The sequence below is a fragment of the Ochotona princeps genome, chromosome 6 (assembly GCF_030435755.1).
Source record: "Ochotona princeps isolate mOchPri1 chromosome 6, mOchPri1.hap1, whole genome shotgun sequence".
NCBI lineage: Eukaryota > Metazoa > Chordata > Mammalia > Lagomorpha > Ochotonidae > Ochotona > Ochotona princeps.
In genome coordinates, this window is record NC_080837.1 from 28,459,701 (window position 1) to 28,472,096 (window position 12,396).

The following is a 12,396-nucleotide window of genomic DNA, read 5'->3' on the forward strand; positions in this document are numbered from 1 at the left end:
TTTGGTGTCTGTTCAAGCTATTCCAATTAAAGGAGGGTGGGGACTGACTCTCGGTGATGCCTCCATGTGTGTTGTACACCCTGAATCCACGTTAGAGGGTTAAATCCTGATGGAGCTGATGCTGTAAGTGTTTCAGGTTAAATCATCATTTGAAGTGTTAGCATCCCATGTGAGTGCCAGTTCAAGTACTGCTGTTCCACTTCCAGTCTAGCTCCCTGCTAATGGCCTGGAAAAGCAGCAGAGGATGGGCCAAATGTTTGGACCCCTGCACAAATGTGGGAGACTTGGAAGAAGCTCTAGGTTCCTAGGTTCAGCCTGTCCCAGCGCTAATCATGGCAGCCATGGAAGAAAAGCAGTAGACAGAAGATCTCTCCCCCCCACCCCCGTAACTCCAGTAAATTATAAAAACCACACACACAATAAATAAATGGATAGAAAGATTTTTCAAAAAGATTTATTTATTTTTATTGCAAAGGGAGATTTACAGAGAGAAAGATCTTCCATCCAATGGTTCACTCCCCAAGGGCCACAACAGCTAAACCTGAGCTGATTCGATGCCAGAAGCCAGAAGTTTCCTTTGGCTCTCCTATGCATGTGCAGGGTCCCAAGGCTTTGGGCTGTCCTCGACTGCTTTCCCAGGTCACAAGCAGAGAGCTGGTGGGAAGTGGAGCAGTAGGCTATGAACCAGCACTCATATGAGAGGTTGGTGCATACAAGGTGAGGACTTAAGCCACTAAATTATTGCACTGGGCCCTAGTGAAGTACCTAGCTGTATTCTGCTTTTGTGATTTCTGCTTTGACTGCTTGGCTGGGGGCTGTGTGAACTCCAGGCCTGGCAACCTTATGTGACACCCGCAGGACACCTGGCAGGTCACATAGGCAGGGAGGAAGTAAGTACCTGGTGTTAGATAAGATTCACTGCCCTATAGCCCATCAGTTTGTACTTTCTGAAAGTTGCTTGTTTCAAACCCACCAACAGAAGCCTGTCAACTTGATCTTTGTGGAAGTTAACAGTTAAACTGATCAATCGTAACTGTATAATTTTTAGCCTGAATTGGATAAGAATTCTATGCTGTTCAACCTCTGGCACTCTCTTTTTTTCTGCCCTGCTGTTGCTGCTGCAGCCTTGGCTGCAGCTGCCCCTCCCCTGCCCATCCCTGCTGGGTTGGGGGGGCGTGGCTGGGAGACCTAGGTTAATTTGAATAAACTGCCCTTTATGTGTTAGCACTGTCTTCGGACTCGATGATTTTTCTGGGGATCTCAAAATCTGGCACAACACTAGCAGGCTAATTTTTTAAGCTAATCGTTTTGAATGGCCCACAAATAACGTCATACTTATCCAAATGGTTCTTGACAGAAGCATGGTTTCCTACCTCTGAAAAGGGCGTGGTTTTTAAGGTAAATTTTCAGGAACTGCTAAGCTGCTGCTTCAGTGAACATCTCATTGATCAGAACTTAGCCACGTGGCTAAATAGCAACCAGATAAGTTGGGAAAAGTTGCCTTCAGGACAAGTATCTAGTTCCTAGCTAAACAGTGAGGGTCCTGATGAGGAGAAAAGAAACACTCAAGGAGGTCTTCAGCAGTTGTCAACATTCAGACACAGTCCCTGTCATGTGGACTGAAAAGGCCAGAGAAGACGGTAGGGATGCCTCACCGAGGAATCTAATCCACACCGTGCACTGTGTGCCTGATAGGTGCAGCTGAACTGAGTTTCTGAATATGTAGGGAAGACTGGAAGTAAGTAGGTGGTGGTGGCGATGAGGGACTTTGCAGACTGGGAAAGTAGTCAGGGGTTCAAGGCTTGAAAGCTGAAAGGCATTGCCAGTGCTTTTGTGTACTCGAACCAAATGCTCAGAGGTAGACGAAGCATGACACTGGAAACATGAGCAGGGGTCAATTGTTGTCAAATATTCCACAGAATAACTATACAAAGGACGCATGGTTTTACAAAATTAGTTCTCAAAACTCTCACATGAATTTATGACAGCAGGAATCACTGATCTTTATGGAAATTGATTTTATTTGTAGCGTGTTTTTTTAAAAGATATATTTATTCTTGTTGGAAAGTCAGATTTACAGAGAGAATGGGAGACGCAGAGAAAGATCTTCCATCTACTGGTTCACTCCCCAAGTGGCCAGAACAGCCAGAGATGAGCCAATCTGAAGCCAGGAGTCAGGAGCTGCTTCTGGTTCTCCCAGGTGCAGGATCCCAAGGCTTTGGGCTGTATTCGATTGCTTTACCAGGTTACAAGCAGGGAGCTGATGGGAAGTGGAGGAGCTGGAATACAAACCAGCATTCATATGGGATTCTAGCGCTTGCAAGGTGAGGAATTTAGCTACTAGGCTACGGCTCCAGGACCGAGTGTCTTGCTTTTCAAGACCTTTCATAAAGGTACCTGCAATGATATGAAGCCTTTAAAATTTTTTTTAAAGATTTGTTTATTTTTATTGGAAAGGCAGAATTGCAAAGAGAAAGGTCTTGCATCTGCTGACTCATTCCCTAAATGACCACAACAGCCAGAAGTGAGCTGATTTGAAGCGAGGAGGCAGGAGCTTCTTCTGGGTCTATCATGTGGATACAGGGTCCCAAGGCTTTGGGTTATCCTTGACTGCTTTCCCAGGCCATAAGCAGCCAGCTGGATGGGAAGTGGGGCGGCCAGGATATGAACTGGTTCCCATATGGGATGCTGGCACATGTAAGGGAAATATTAGCCAATTGAGCTCTTGCACCAGACCCCAAGCTTTTCTTCTTCATAAACTTAAAATCATCAATCTTCTCAGAGTGCAAGAACCAAAAAATTGAAATAGATGAAAATTTACTTTATTCACGTGTTTATAAGATTCCTTTAAAAATGTGTTTAGAAGGGCCCGGCGGCGTGGCCTAGCGGCTAAAGTCCTCGCCTTGAAAGCCCCGGGATCCCATATGGGCGCCGGTTCTAATCCCGGCAGCTCCACTTCCCATCCAGCTCCCTGCTTGTGGCCTGGGAAAGCAGTTGAGGACGGCCCAAAGCTTTGGGACCCTGCACCCGCGTGGGAGACCTGGAAGAGGTTCCTGGTCCCGGCTTCGGATCGGCGCGTACCGGCCCGTTGCGCTCACTTGGGGAGTGAATCATCGGATGGAAGATCTTCCTCTCTGTCTCTCCTCCTCTCTGTATATCCGGCTTTCCAATAATAATAAAATTAAAAAAAAATGTGTTTAGAAACTGCCATGTATCCAACGCATTCATGTTACAGATAAAAAGCCACAGTTTTACCCTGTCAAACACCTGGGTTTCCTGCGTTGTCACCAAGACAATAAATACTGCCTCTAGTGGGGAAAGAAGTAATGCTTCTTCCAGCTTAGGAGAAATGTTCTTAACTAAAAGCTGAAAATCTCAAAGCAGAAAGGATGGATCTCTTGGGATGTAGAACTTAGGTCTATAGTACAGATTCTTGCAAAGGTGACTGATAATTCCCCTCTACCTCTTTGCAATATGACTTTTCTGTTGCTTCCACTGAAAGATGGAACTCTCTAGCCCTTGAATCTGACCATGGGGATGGGTGGGGGGAGACTCTGTGACTTGTTTTAATGGAGGATAGGGTTGATCATGTGTGCGATTTTCAAGACAAGTCTCTAGACTGCCAGGGCAGAGAGCCTGTCTGGCCTCTGGAGGATGAGTGGCCATATGGAGGAGAGCCGGGTCCCTCAGACAAGAGTCAGCATCAGCTGGCAGACCCGAGGCCCCGCTAGACCTAAAAAGAAAAAAGAAAACCCTTAACTCAAGAGTCACTTGAGAAATTCTGTATTTAAATCAAAAAGGTAGTTCAACAAAGAACTGATACGGATATATCAAAGATCAGTGTTAGAGTAGAAATTCCAGTTACTCCTATAAGAATAGAAATGATAGAAACAATGCCCCTGGACCGTGATGAGGAAACCCTTGGGCTCCGTGATGGGTTGGATTATAGAGCTCCCTGGAATTCTCATTGCTGTTTCTTACTCACTTGGGGACACGCTCTCCCACACATATTACGGCTGCTCTGTGTGCCCAACAGATCATGATAGAAGTGCTTGTCTGACGGTCTGCATCTGTGAGATCACTTCCTGTTGGGGAAGCTGGCTGCTTCTTCAGGACACTCAAACAGGCTTGTGACTTCAACTAGTGAGGAACTGAGGCTTCCCCAGACAGCCAGGATCACCAGCCAGGAGAGAATGCCTTCTTAGAAGCAGATCGTTCAGTCTCAGTGAAGCCTTCACACAACCATAACCCTGGCCAGCATTCATTTCTTAGACAATTTTATTTTATTATTTTTTAAAATATTTGTTTTATTGGAAAGACAGATTTACAGAGAAAAGAAGAGACAGAGAAAGATCTTGCATCTATTGGTTCACTCCCCAAGTGGCCACACTGGCAGGGGAGGAAGCCAGGAGCTTCTTCCGGGGATCCCACTCAGGTGTAAGGTCCCAAGGCTTTGGCCTGTTGTTTATTCCTTTCCCAGGCCACAAGCAGGAAGCTGGATGGGAAGTGGAGCTGCTGGGACAAGAACTGGCACCATATGGGATCTCAGTGCATGCAAGGCAAGGATTTAGCCACTAGGCTATCACACTGAGCCCAATTTTATTAAGGAATGACTTCTTTATTGTAAAGTTCATTAACTTCAAGTGTAAAATCTAATGGTTTCTAGTAAATTTACAGCATTACTATTCATGAGAATTTAATTTTAGAATATAAGGCATTCCAAAAAGTCTGTGAACAGAATTAAATGGTGAGTTTTGAAATTGCACACAAACAAATGATCTTTTAAAAGTTCATTGAAAATGTGATTATGCATAGGTTTCAAATTTTGTTGCACTGGGAGCTAGTGCCATGGTGTTATGGGCTAAGTGTCTGCCTGCAGAGGTGGCATCCATGTGGACAGTAATTTGAGTCCTGGCTGCTACACTTCTGATTCAGCTCCTTGAGTGTAGCCTGGGAAAGTAATGGAACGTGGCCCAATGCCTTGGGATTCTGCATCCACATTGGAGACCTGGAAGTAGCTCCTGGCTTCCTGCTTCAGATTGTCTCTGCTCCAGCTGTTGTGCCATCTGGAGAGTGAATTCAGACAGAAGATCTCTCTGTCTCTCCCTCTTAAGAAATATTTACCTATTTTTGTTGGAAAGGCAGAGTTACAGTGAGGAGAGACAGTGAGAAAAAGATTTTCCATCATTGTGTTCATTTCATGTCAAAAAGAAACTCCATGCACAATAGCTGTTATTCCATTCCTTGATAATCCCCAGGCAACCACTAACCTATTTTCTTTGACTACCCATTTGCCTTTCCAGAACATTTCATACAAATGGAGTCATACAATATGTAGCCTTTTGTATCCAGCTCCTTTTTTTAGCATCCAGCTGACATTTTGACTGCAACCTTATGACAGCCTCTGAGTCAGAATCTCCTTCCTAGTTCAGCTACCACTAGATTCTTGACCCACAGAAACTAGGAGATCATGCATGTTATTGTTATTTTCACTACAAAGTTTTGAGGTAATTTGTTATGCAGTAATACACAACTGGTACACGTAGTAATGTGAATATATTGCTAGAGTACTTTGACACGCAACAATCTTCCATTAAACGCAATCCCCAAAGTACAATACATACTACTGTAAAAATTCTGGGGACTAGCACAATGGCTCTACTGGCTAAATATCCACTTCCAAGCACCAGCATCCCATATGGGTATCAGTTCTTGTCCTGGCTGCTCCACTTCCCATCTAGCTCAGGTTTAAGACCTGGGAAAGTAGTGGAGATTGGCTCAAAGCTTTGGGACCCTGCACCCGTGTGGGAGACCCCGAGGAGGCTTCTGGCTTTGGACTGGCTCCGCTCTGGCCATTGTGGCCATTTGGGGAGTGAACCAGTGGATGGAAGATCTTTTCCTATTTGTCTCTCCTTTTCTCTGTAAATCGGTCTTTCCATTGCAAATAAATAAATCTCTTTTTAAAAATTGGGAACATGGGAGATTGTATCTTGCAATAGCATTAGTCTGTTTGGTTAATGACACAGAATTGTCACTATTTATTTTCATTTTTTTGAGAGAGAATATTTCCCATCCTTGATTCACTCCTGAGATACCTGAGACAGCTGGTTCTGGGTAAAGCCAAAGCAAGGAATTCAATCCACATGAGTAGAAGTGACCTGAGTATTTGAGCCTCACCTGCTGCCTGCTGGAGGAAGCTGGATCGAGAGAGTGATCTGGGACTTGCATCCAGGCATTCCAATTTGACATGCACAGAGGCATCCTGATCCTAGGGCAAGACCTGCATTGTTTTGTTTTGTAAAGATTTGTTTATTTTTATTGGAAAGTCAGATATGCAGAGAGGAGGAGAGACAGAGAGGAAGATCTTTCATCTGATGATCCACTCCCCAAGTGACTGCAACGGCCGGTGCTGTGCTGATCCGAAGCCAAGAGCCAGGAACCTCCTCCAGGTCTCCCATGCGGGTGCAGGGTCCCAAGGCTTTGGGCCATCCTTGACTGCTTTCCCAGGCCACAAGCAGGGAGCTGGATGGGAAGTGGAGCTGCCGGGATTAGAACCGGTGCCCATATGGGATTCCGGTGCATTCAGGGCGAGGATGTTATTTGCTAGGCTACTGCATGGGCCCAGACCTGCCTTATTTTTTCTAATTTCTGACAAGAAAGCCACTTCCAAACCAGAAGAGAGACTTCCCAGCTGATTCTTAGATTCCGGCAAAATGTTGAATAAACAAAGAATAAGTGAAATGTTGTGCAGTCTAAATTTAGCCCAGCCCTCATGGTGGGCTACTAAGGAAACTTGCCATAGTAGTTGAGAATGAGTTATGGTTGATCACACTGGACAATGGAAGACTCACTGTCATGAATTCCTGGAGACTTAGTCAGTCTCAACCTTGAGGTGTTGTTACCAAGAAGTCATTTAAAGGATTCATGAGGGAAGAGAGGGAACAGGAAGATTGTGGCTTCAGATTCTGAGCTGATGTTGAATGGAAAAATGAAGATCATAGTTTCATACCTTTTATTACAAAACAGAGCCCACCATGACTGGTTTAAAATACTGTGGAATTAATAATGTTCCTGGCAACATTGTATGCTGCACTCATGGCGATCTTGCCTCTGTTCCCAATGCAGTGAAGGTCAAAGATGCAGCACAGTATTTATAACTAGCGTACAGCAAAAGCACTGGCTTTCTGCTGGTTTTGAGGGCGAAGATAAAAGTCTTATGGACACAGCGTCCACTTCCTGCTGTCATGTGACTGTGATTCCAAAGATGCTAGCTTCTGTGCATACCTTCAAATTTTCTCCTGTTGTCTGACATATATATATATATATATATATATATATATATATATATATATATATAAAAATGTTTGGAAAAGTATTTGGCTTTTCTCTATGCCTGAAGCTAGCATTGGAATTTCTTTAAATGTATCACCTTGTTGTAGGTTTAGTTCCAATTTTTAGGCAAATGTTTGTCTATGTGAATTAAATCTTATGAAGGAACCTGCTTATATTGAGCAGCTTTCATTGTACAGGTTTTTACAGATATGTTATGCCAGGAAATCGCTCACATTTATTTGATACCATGACTTTGTTTTGTTGATTTTTCTGTCTGTCATGTTTTCAATATATCTCTTAAAAAAACTGTTAAGTTTATTTGAAAGGCAGCGTTATAGAGGGAATGTGAGAAAAAAATCTTCCATCTGCTGACTCACTCACTAAATGGCTGCAACATAGCATATTCATGGTCATTAGTATAAAATACTAAAGAAATAGTGAGTTCTTAGGACTCTGTATATTGTACCCAGTAACAAAAGAAAAAAATTACAAGTTCTGTTTATTAAAAAAAAAAAAGGCAGAGAGAGAGAGAGTGTAAGAGAGTGCCCTGTTCGCTGGATCACTCCTCCAAATGCCCAAATGCCCAAATGCCAGGGCTGGGGCAAGTCAGAGCCAGGATCCTGGGTCTCTCAAACATGGCTTTTAGGAACCCTGGGGTCATTATCTGCTGTCACCCAGTTACCTTAGTAGGAAGCTGGATGGGATGCATGGCTGATCCAGGACTCGAACCAGGCACTCTGATATGGGATGTAGGGCTGCAGTGGTGGCTTCCCCTGCTGTACACCAATGACCACCCCAACTTAAAGTTCCTAATTTTCTTATATTTGTGATTCCAGAAACAGCTAACTTGTCATTAGGTGAGACAGAAAAACATGTCCTGAGGAACCAAGTAGAGGTTGGTTTTATTGACAGAAAATGGTTACAAAAAAGTAGCGACAGGAAACACTGGTCATTCTGTGGAGGGTGTGGGGAGTCTCCATATGGTTTTGTGGGGCTCTAGAGCCCTGGCTGGCTGCAGGGATCCCCAGCTTAGTCCAGGTTCCTGTCTTCACACATGTAAGAATACAAACAGGAGATGAAGAAGAGCAGGGTTTACTGAAAGATAAAATACAGTGTACACACTTGGACTTGGACAGGCATGCAGGTAATCCCCCACCCTCCCACCACTCCTGAAGGGCTAGGGTCATCCTACAGCAAAGAGCCGTGCTCAGGGCAGGCCCTGGTTAAATGCCCAAAGGGACAGGATTTGGGGTAGGGCTGCCATGATCTCTAGGTGTCATAACGTCTGGAGCATGATGGAAAGTGAGGCTTAGTTGCATCCATTAGAGCGGGTGTGCAGAGCCCTCAGTGACGTTGGATTGGTGTGAAGGATGATGGGATTTGAGTGGTGCACACGCTGGGGTAAGGCATTCCTTGCGCATTAACTTCTCCCAACTCTCTGCCTCACCCGAATCCATTGCAAAGTTAGTGTCCTTTTAAAGGTTATAGCAGGTGGGACTTCCTTGTCTGGGGATTTGAATTTTAGCTCACCTGAATTCTCAGAAGGCCAGATAAACAACTTCCCTTCAGCTTGGTGATGCAGAATTTTATGATGAGTGTTTCCATTTTAGTTTGCTCTGGTCTGTTAGGGCCTACTATAGGCAATCAATCAAAAAAGGATGGCCTGCTATATATTTTAAATAGTATACTATATTTACATGCACATGTAATACTTTTCCTCCATAAACCCATCACAACATCACTGAAACACTTCTACAGGTATAAATAAATCTATGTAGAACGAAAGACAATTTTTCAAGCCACACATTTTTCTTGCAACATCAGGTGCTCTGATTCACATTCCAATCTTACAAGAGCAAATAAAGAGTTGCAATTCAGGTCGGTGGGTGGGAAGGTGTGGAGGAAGGAGAGAATCAGGTACTGACAAGAGTTGAAATATCTAAGACTCCAGTTGCGGAAACTGACATCAGACATAAACAAACACATTGCAAAGGGGTAAGTGATATGTGTGTTTACAAAAGAGGAGGCATCAGAGAGTTTAGGAAGGTTTTACATAGGTGACTTTTGAGCTAAAATGTGATTTGCTAGGCCAACAAGGGCGGAGAAGGCGTACTAGACAGAAGGAGCATGGAGATCCGCAGGGAAGCATTAAAGCACCCTGTAGGCTGGGGCGCCCCCCCCCCCCCCCCCCCCCGCTTTCCGGCTGGCGCCTAGGGGGTGGTGAGATTAAAGCCCTTGCAGCAGGCTGAAGCCAGAGAGAATGCGTTTATCAGCCGGGTTTAAGGAGCTTGGACTTTAACCTGTGGTGAGTGGGGAACTGGGGCAGGGTCTTTAGCAGAAGGATCCCTTTAAGAAGCTTCTTCTGGCTGCAGCTTGATGGACAGCCAGGAGAGGAAGAAGCGGTCAGACCAGTTCCTAGGCCGTCATGGTAGTTAAATAAGAAGTGATAAAGGTCTGGAATGAAGGTATCATTCCCCGAAAGCAGGAATCTAATATTTGTTCCCCTAATACACCTGATCATTTCACCCTCTTCCCTACACCCCTCCACCTGCCCCCAGCCTTAGCCTCGGCTGTCAGGTCCCTAGGCAACGTGAGGTCAGGTTATGCTCCGTGTCCTTAGGTCACCTGCCTCTTTGCTGTGGGGCACTGATTTTTCCAGCGTCACCATCACACTCCTGCGTTCTGCCAGGCTTTAAGGGAAGGTTGTATCTTGGTGTTCCTTCTCCTTTCCCACTGCTGTGACTCACACTCAGTATGAGCTCAAATATGCGATGAGTGGACCTGCAGCAGGGCTCTGCTCTCTGAGTGTCAACCACATAAAGTTCAGCAGACAGTCTAGAAAATCTGGAGCTTCTGCAAAGCCATGACATCATTCAGAGAAAAAAAAAAAGGCCAGAGGAGTCACCTATTTCTAGGGACACCTTCCGCAGTCTGCAATACCCGTGACAGATGGTGGAATACGGCATCTCTCAAGGTTGCAAGCTATGAAAAAAAAATTCTTGGACGATTGCCCCGTTTACCGGCCCTCAGGGTGCTAAGATTTCTGAAGGTGGAATTTCCCAGGGACGGCATCCTTTTCTTGAGGTCAGCTGCAATGACCATCACACCCTGGACTCGGAGACGAGACTCGACCCACAGCAGCGCCAGCTCGTGACTGGCCGCGAGCTCCGGCGCGTCCCTGTCCCCGCCCGGCCGGCTGAGGAGCTGAGGGAACTCCCGCACGTCTGCGCGCGCAATCCCAGGACGACCGGTCGGCTCGGCGCGCGCGGTTACCTCGGAAACCACCGCGCGCGCACGCGCACGGCTCGGGAGGCGTGAGGGAACGCCGAGGGACTGCGCTCCAGCCCCTCCCGCCGCGAGCGGCGCGCGCTCCCGCGAGCGGGGCGGCCCTGCTCCCCGCGCGCCCTCTCCCGTCCACGTCCCCTCCCCCGCCTCGCTTCTCCCTGCCCGCCCGCCCCGCCGCCTCGCACGCACTCTTGCCCCGCGTTTGTGCGCCGGTGCGGCAGGCAGTGGCAGCATCCGGGCATTTCCGCAGCCGAGCGGCCACGGGCGGCGGTGGCGGAGCTCCCGTGGCAGGGAGGAGGCGGGAGGAAGGCGAGAAGGGGGCGAGGCGTTAAGCCGGAGCCGCGGCCGCGGCGGGGTGGGTCCCGAGGGAGGCGGCCCGGGAAGCGGCTGGCGCGGCCGGAGGAGGAGGCGGAGGAGGGCCGGGCGCGGGGCTCAGCGCCCCTCTCGCCGCGCGTTGCTCTGTCCATCCCGGGCTCCGGAGGATGCATCTGCATCAGGTCCTCACCGGGGCGGTGAACCCTGGAGACAACTGCTACTCTGTGGGCAGCGTCGGGGACGTCCCCTTCACGGTGAGCCGCGGCCGAGGTGGGGAAGAGCGTGTGGGGCCGGGACCCCCTGCAGCCCCCGCAGAGGCTGTGAGGTGTCGGCGGGCCCCGCCCGTGTCCCCCATGTTTTTTGCAGCCTCGGGTTGAGTGTTCTCCAGGGCGGTGGGGGAGCCGTGACACCGTTGTGTGGGAAATTACCCGTCAGGGGACGGGATTAGGAATCCACCCTGCCTAGCCGCCCTCAGCCCGGGATGACTGGACTGGAAGGTTCCTCCTGGGGCGGCCCTCGGGTGTGCAGGGGCAGGAAGGGGATTGCAGCGGCCGAATCCCCAGCGTCGGGGCCGCACCTGCTCTGCACCGCCGGGAGAGGCAAAGGTTTGAGGCCGGCGTCCGAGCGAGCGCGGAGGCGGTGCCCGCGAGGTGCTGGGGCCGCTAGGCGCTCCCGCAGGAGCCGGTGGCGGTGAGCCGGAATCTCTGCCCTTCCTCATAAGCACAATCGCAATTCCCCGACGAGAAAAAACGGAAAATCCATCCTTTACCCCGAAAGGGGTAAAGCGTGGAAGCAAGGGTTAGAGGGACCATTGCTCTCCTGTCTAGCACGAGGTCACAGTTTGGCAACCCTGCTAGGTAATATTTTAATCTGTCTGCAAGGTTGACTCGTTTCTGTTTTTTTTTTTTTTTTTTTTTTTTTTAAGACGATAGCATTTGGCAGATTTTAGGACAGTGTTTTTCCTGTTTGTGTGAGGAAAAGTGTAAACATAACGCTGGAGGAGCCCCCTGCTCCCGAAATCACAATGAAATACACATGTTTCTAAACCTGATCGAACCTATCAGCTGTAAAACCAGCCCAGAGTTGCTTTTACTCACGGATTCCCGTGGTTTAGCGTGAGTTTCTTTGTAAAAATGAAATTTTTAAGTGGCGCTTAGAAGGAACGGTAGACAATGGGATCTGAATTAAATACAACTTCTTATTGATCGCTATTCTGCTTGATGAAATTGGAAACTAGCCTAATGGTATGCTTTTTTAGACAAGGGCAAATATTTGGGTCCTGGTGCTTGCCTTCCAACAGTATGTTTTTAAAACTGCAGAAATTAAGAAAAAAAAAAGCCCCGGCAAAACTGCAGAATCATGTAGCGGTGCATTCTGGAACAGAATTTATCTCTGAGTGTTTTGTGATGGATTAACCCCACAAGATTGCTTTCAGGACATTTTAATTCCAAATGTAATCAACCT

The 12,396-nt window shown here is 47.4% G+C and overlaps 1 protein-coding gene across 8 annotated transcripts in view; it reads left to right on the plus strand.

Moving 5' to 3' along the window:
• The first annotated feature begins 10,818 nt into the window (after positions 1-10,818).
• Positions 10,819-12,396, plus strand: part of DMXL2 (Dmx like 2) — a 158,135-nt gene continuing 156,557 nt past the window's right edge. For 5 of the 8 annotated variants that reach the window (XR_009245600.1, XM_058665854.1, XM_058665850.1 and 2 more), the window contains exon 1: positions 11,021-11,186. Coding sequence is in view for 7 of the 8 variants with exons in the window: in XM_058665854.1 (XP_058521837.1) it covers positions 11,100-11,186 (87 nt within the window). In the remaining variant the exon portion in view is untranslated. Of the gene's footprint in view, positions 11,187-12,396 lie in introns of all 8 variants that reach the window. The other 3 variants (XM_058665852.1, XM_058665851.1, XM_058665853.1) reach the window with 1 other exon arrangement.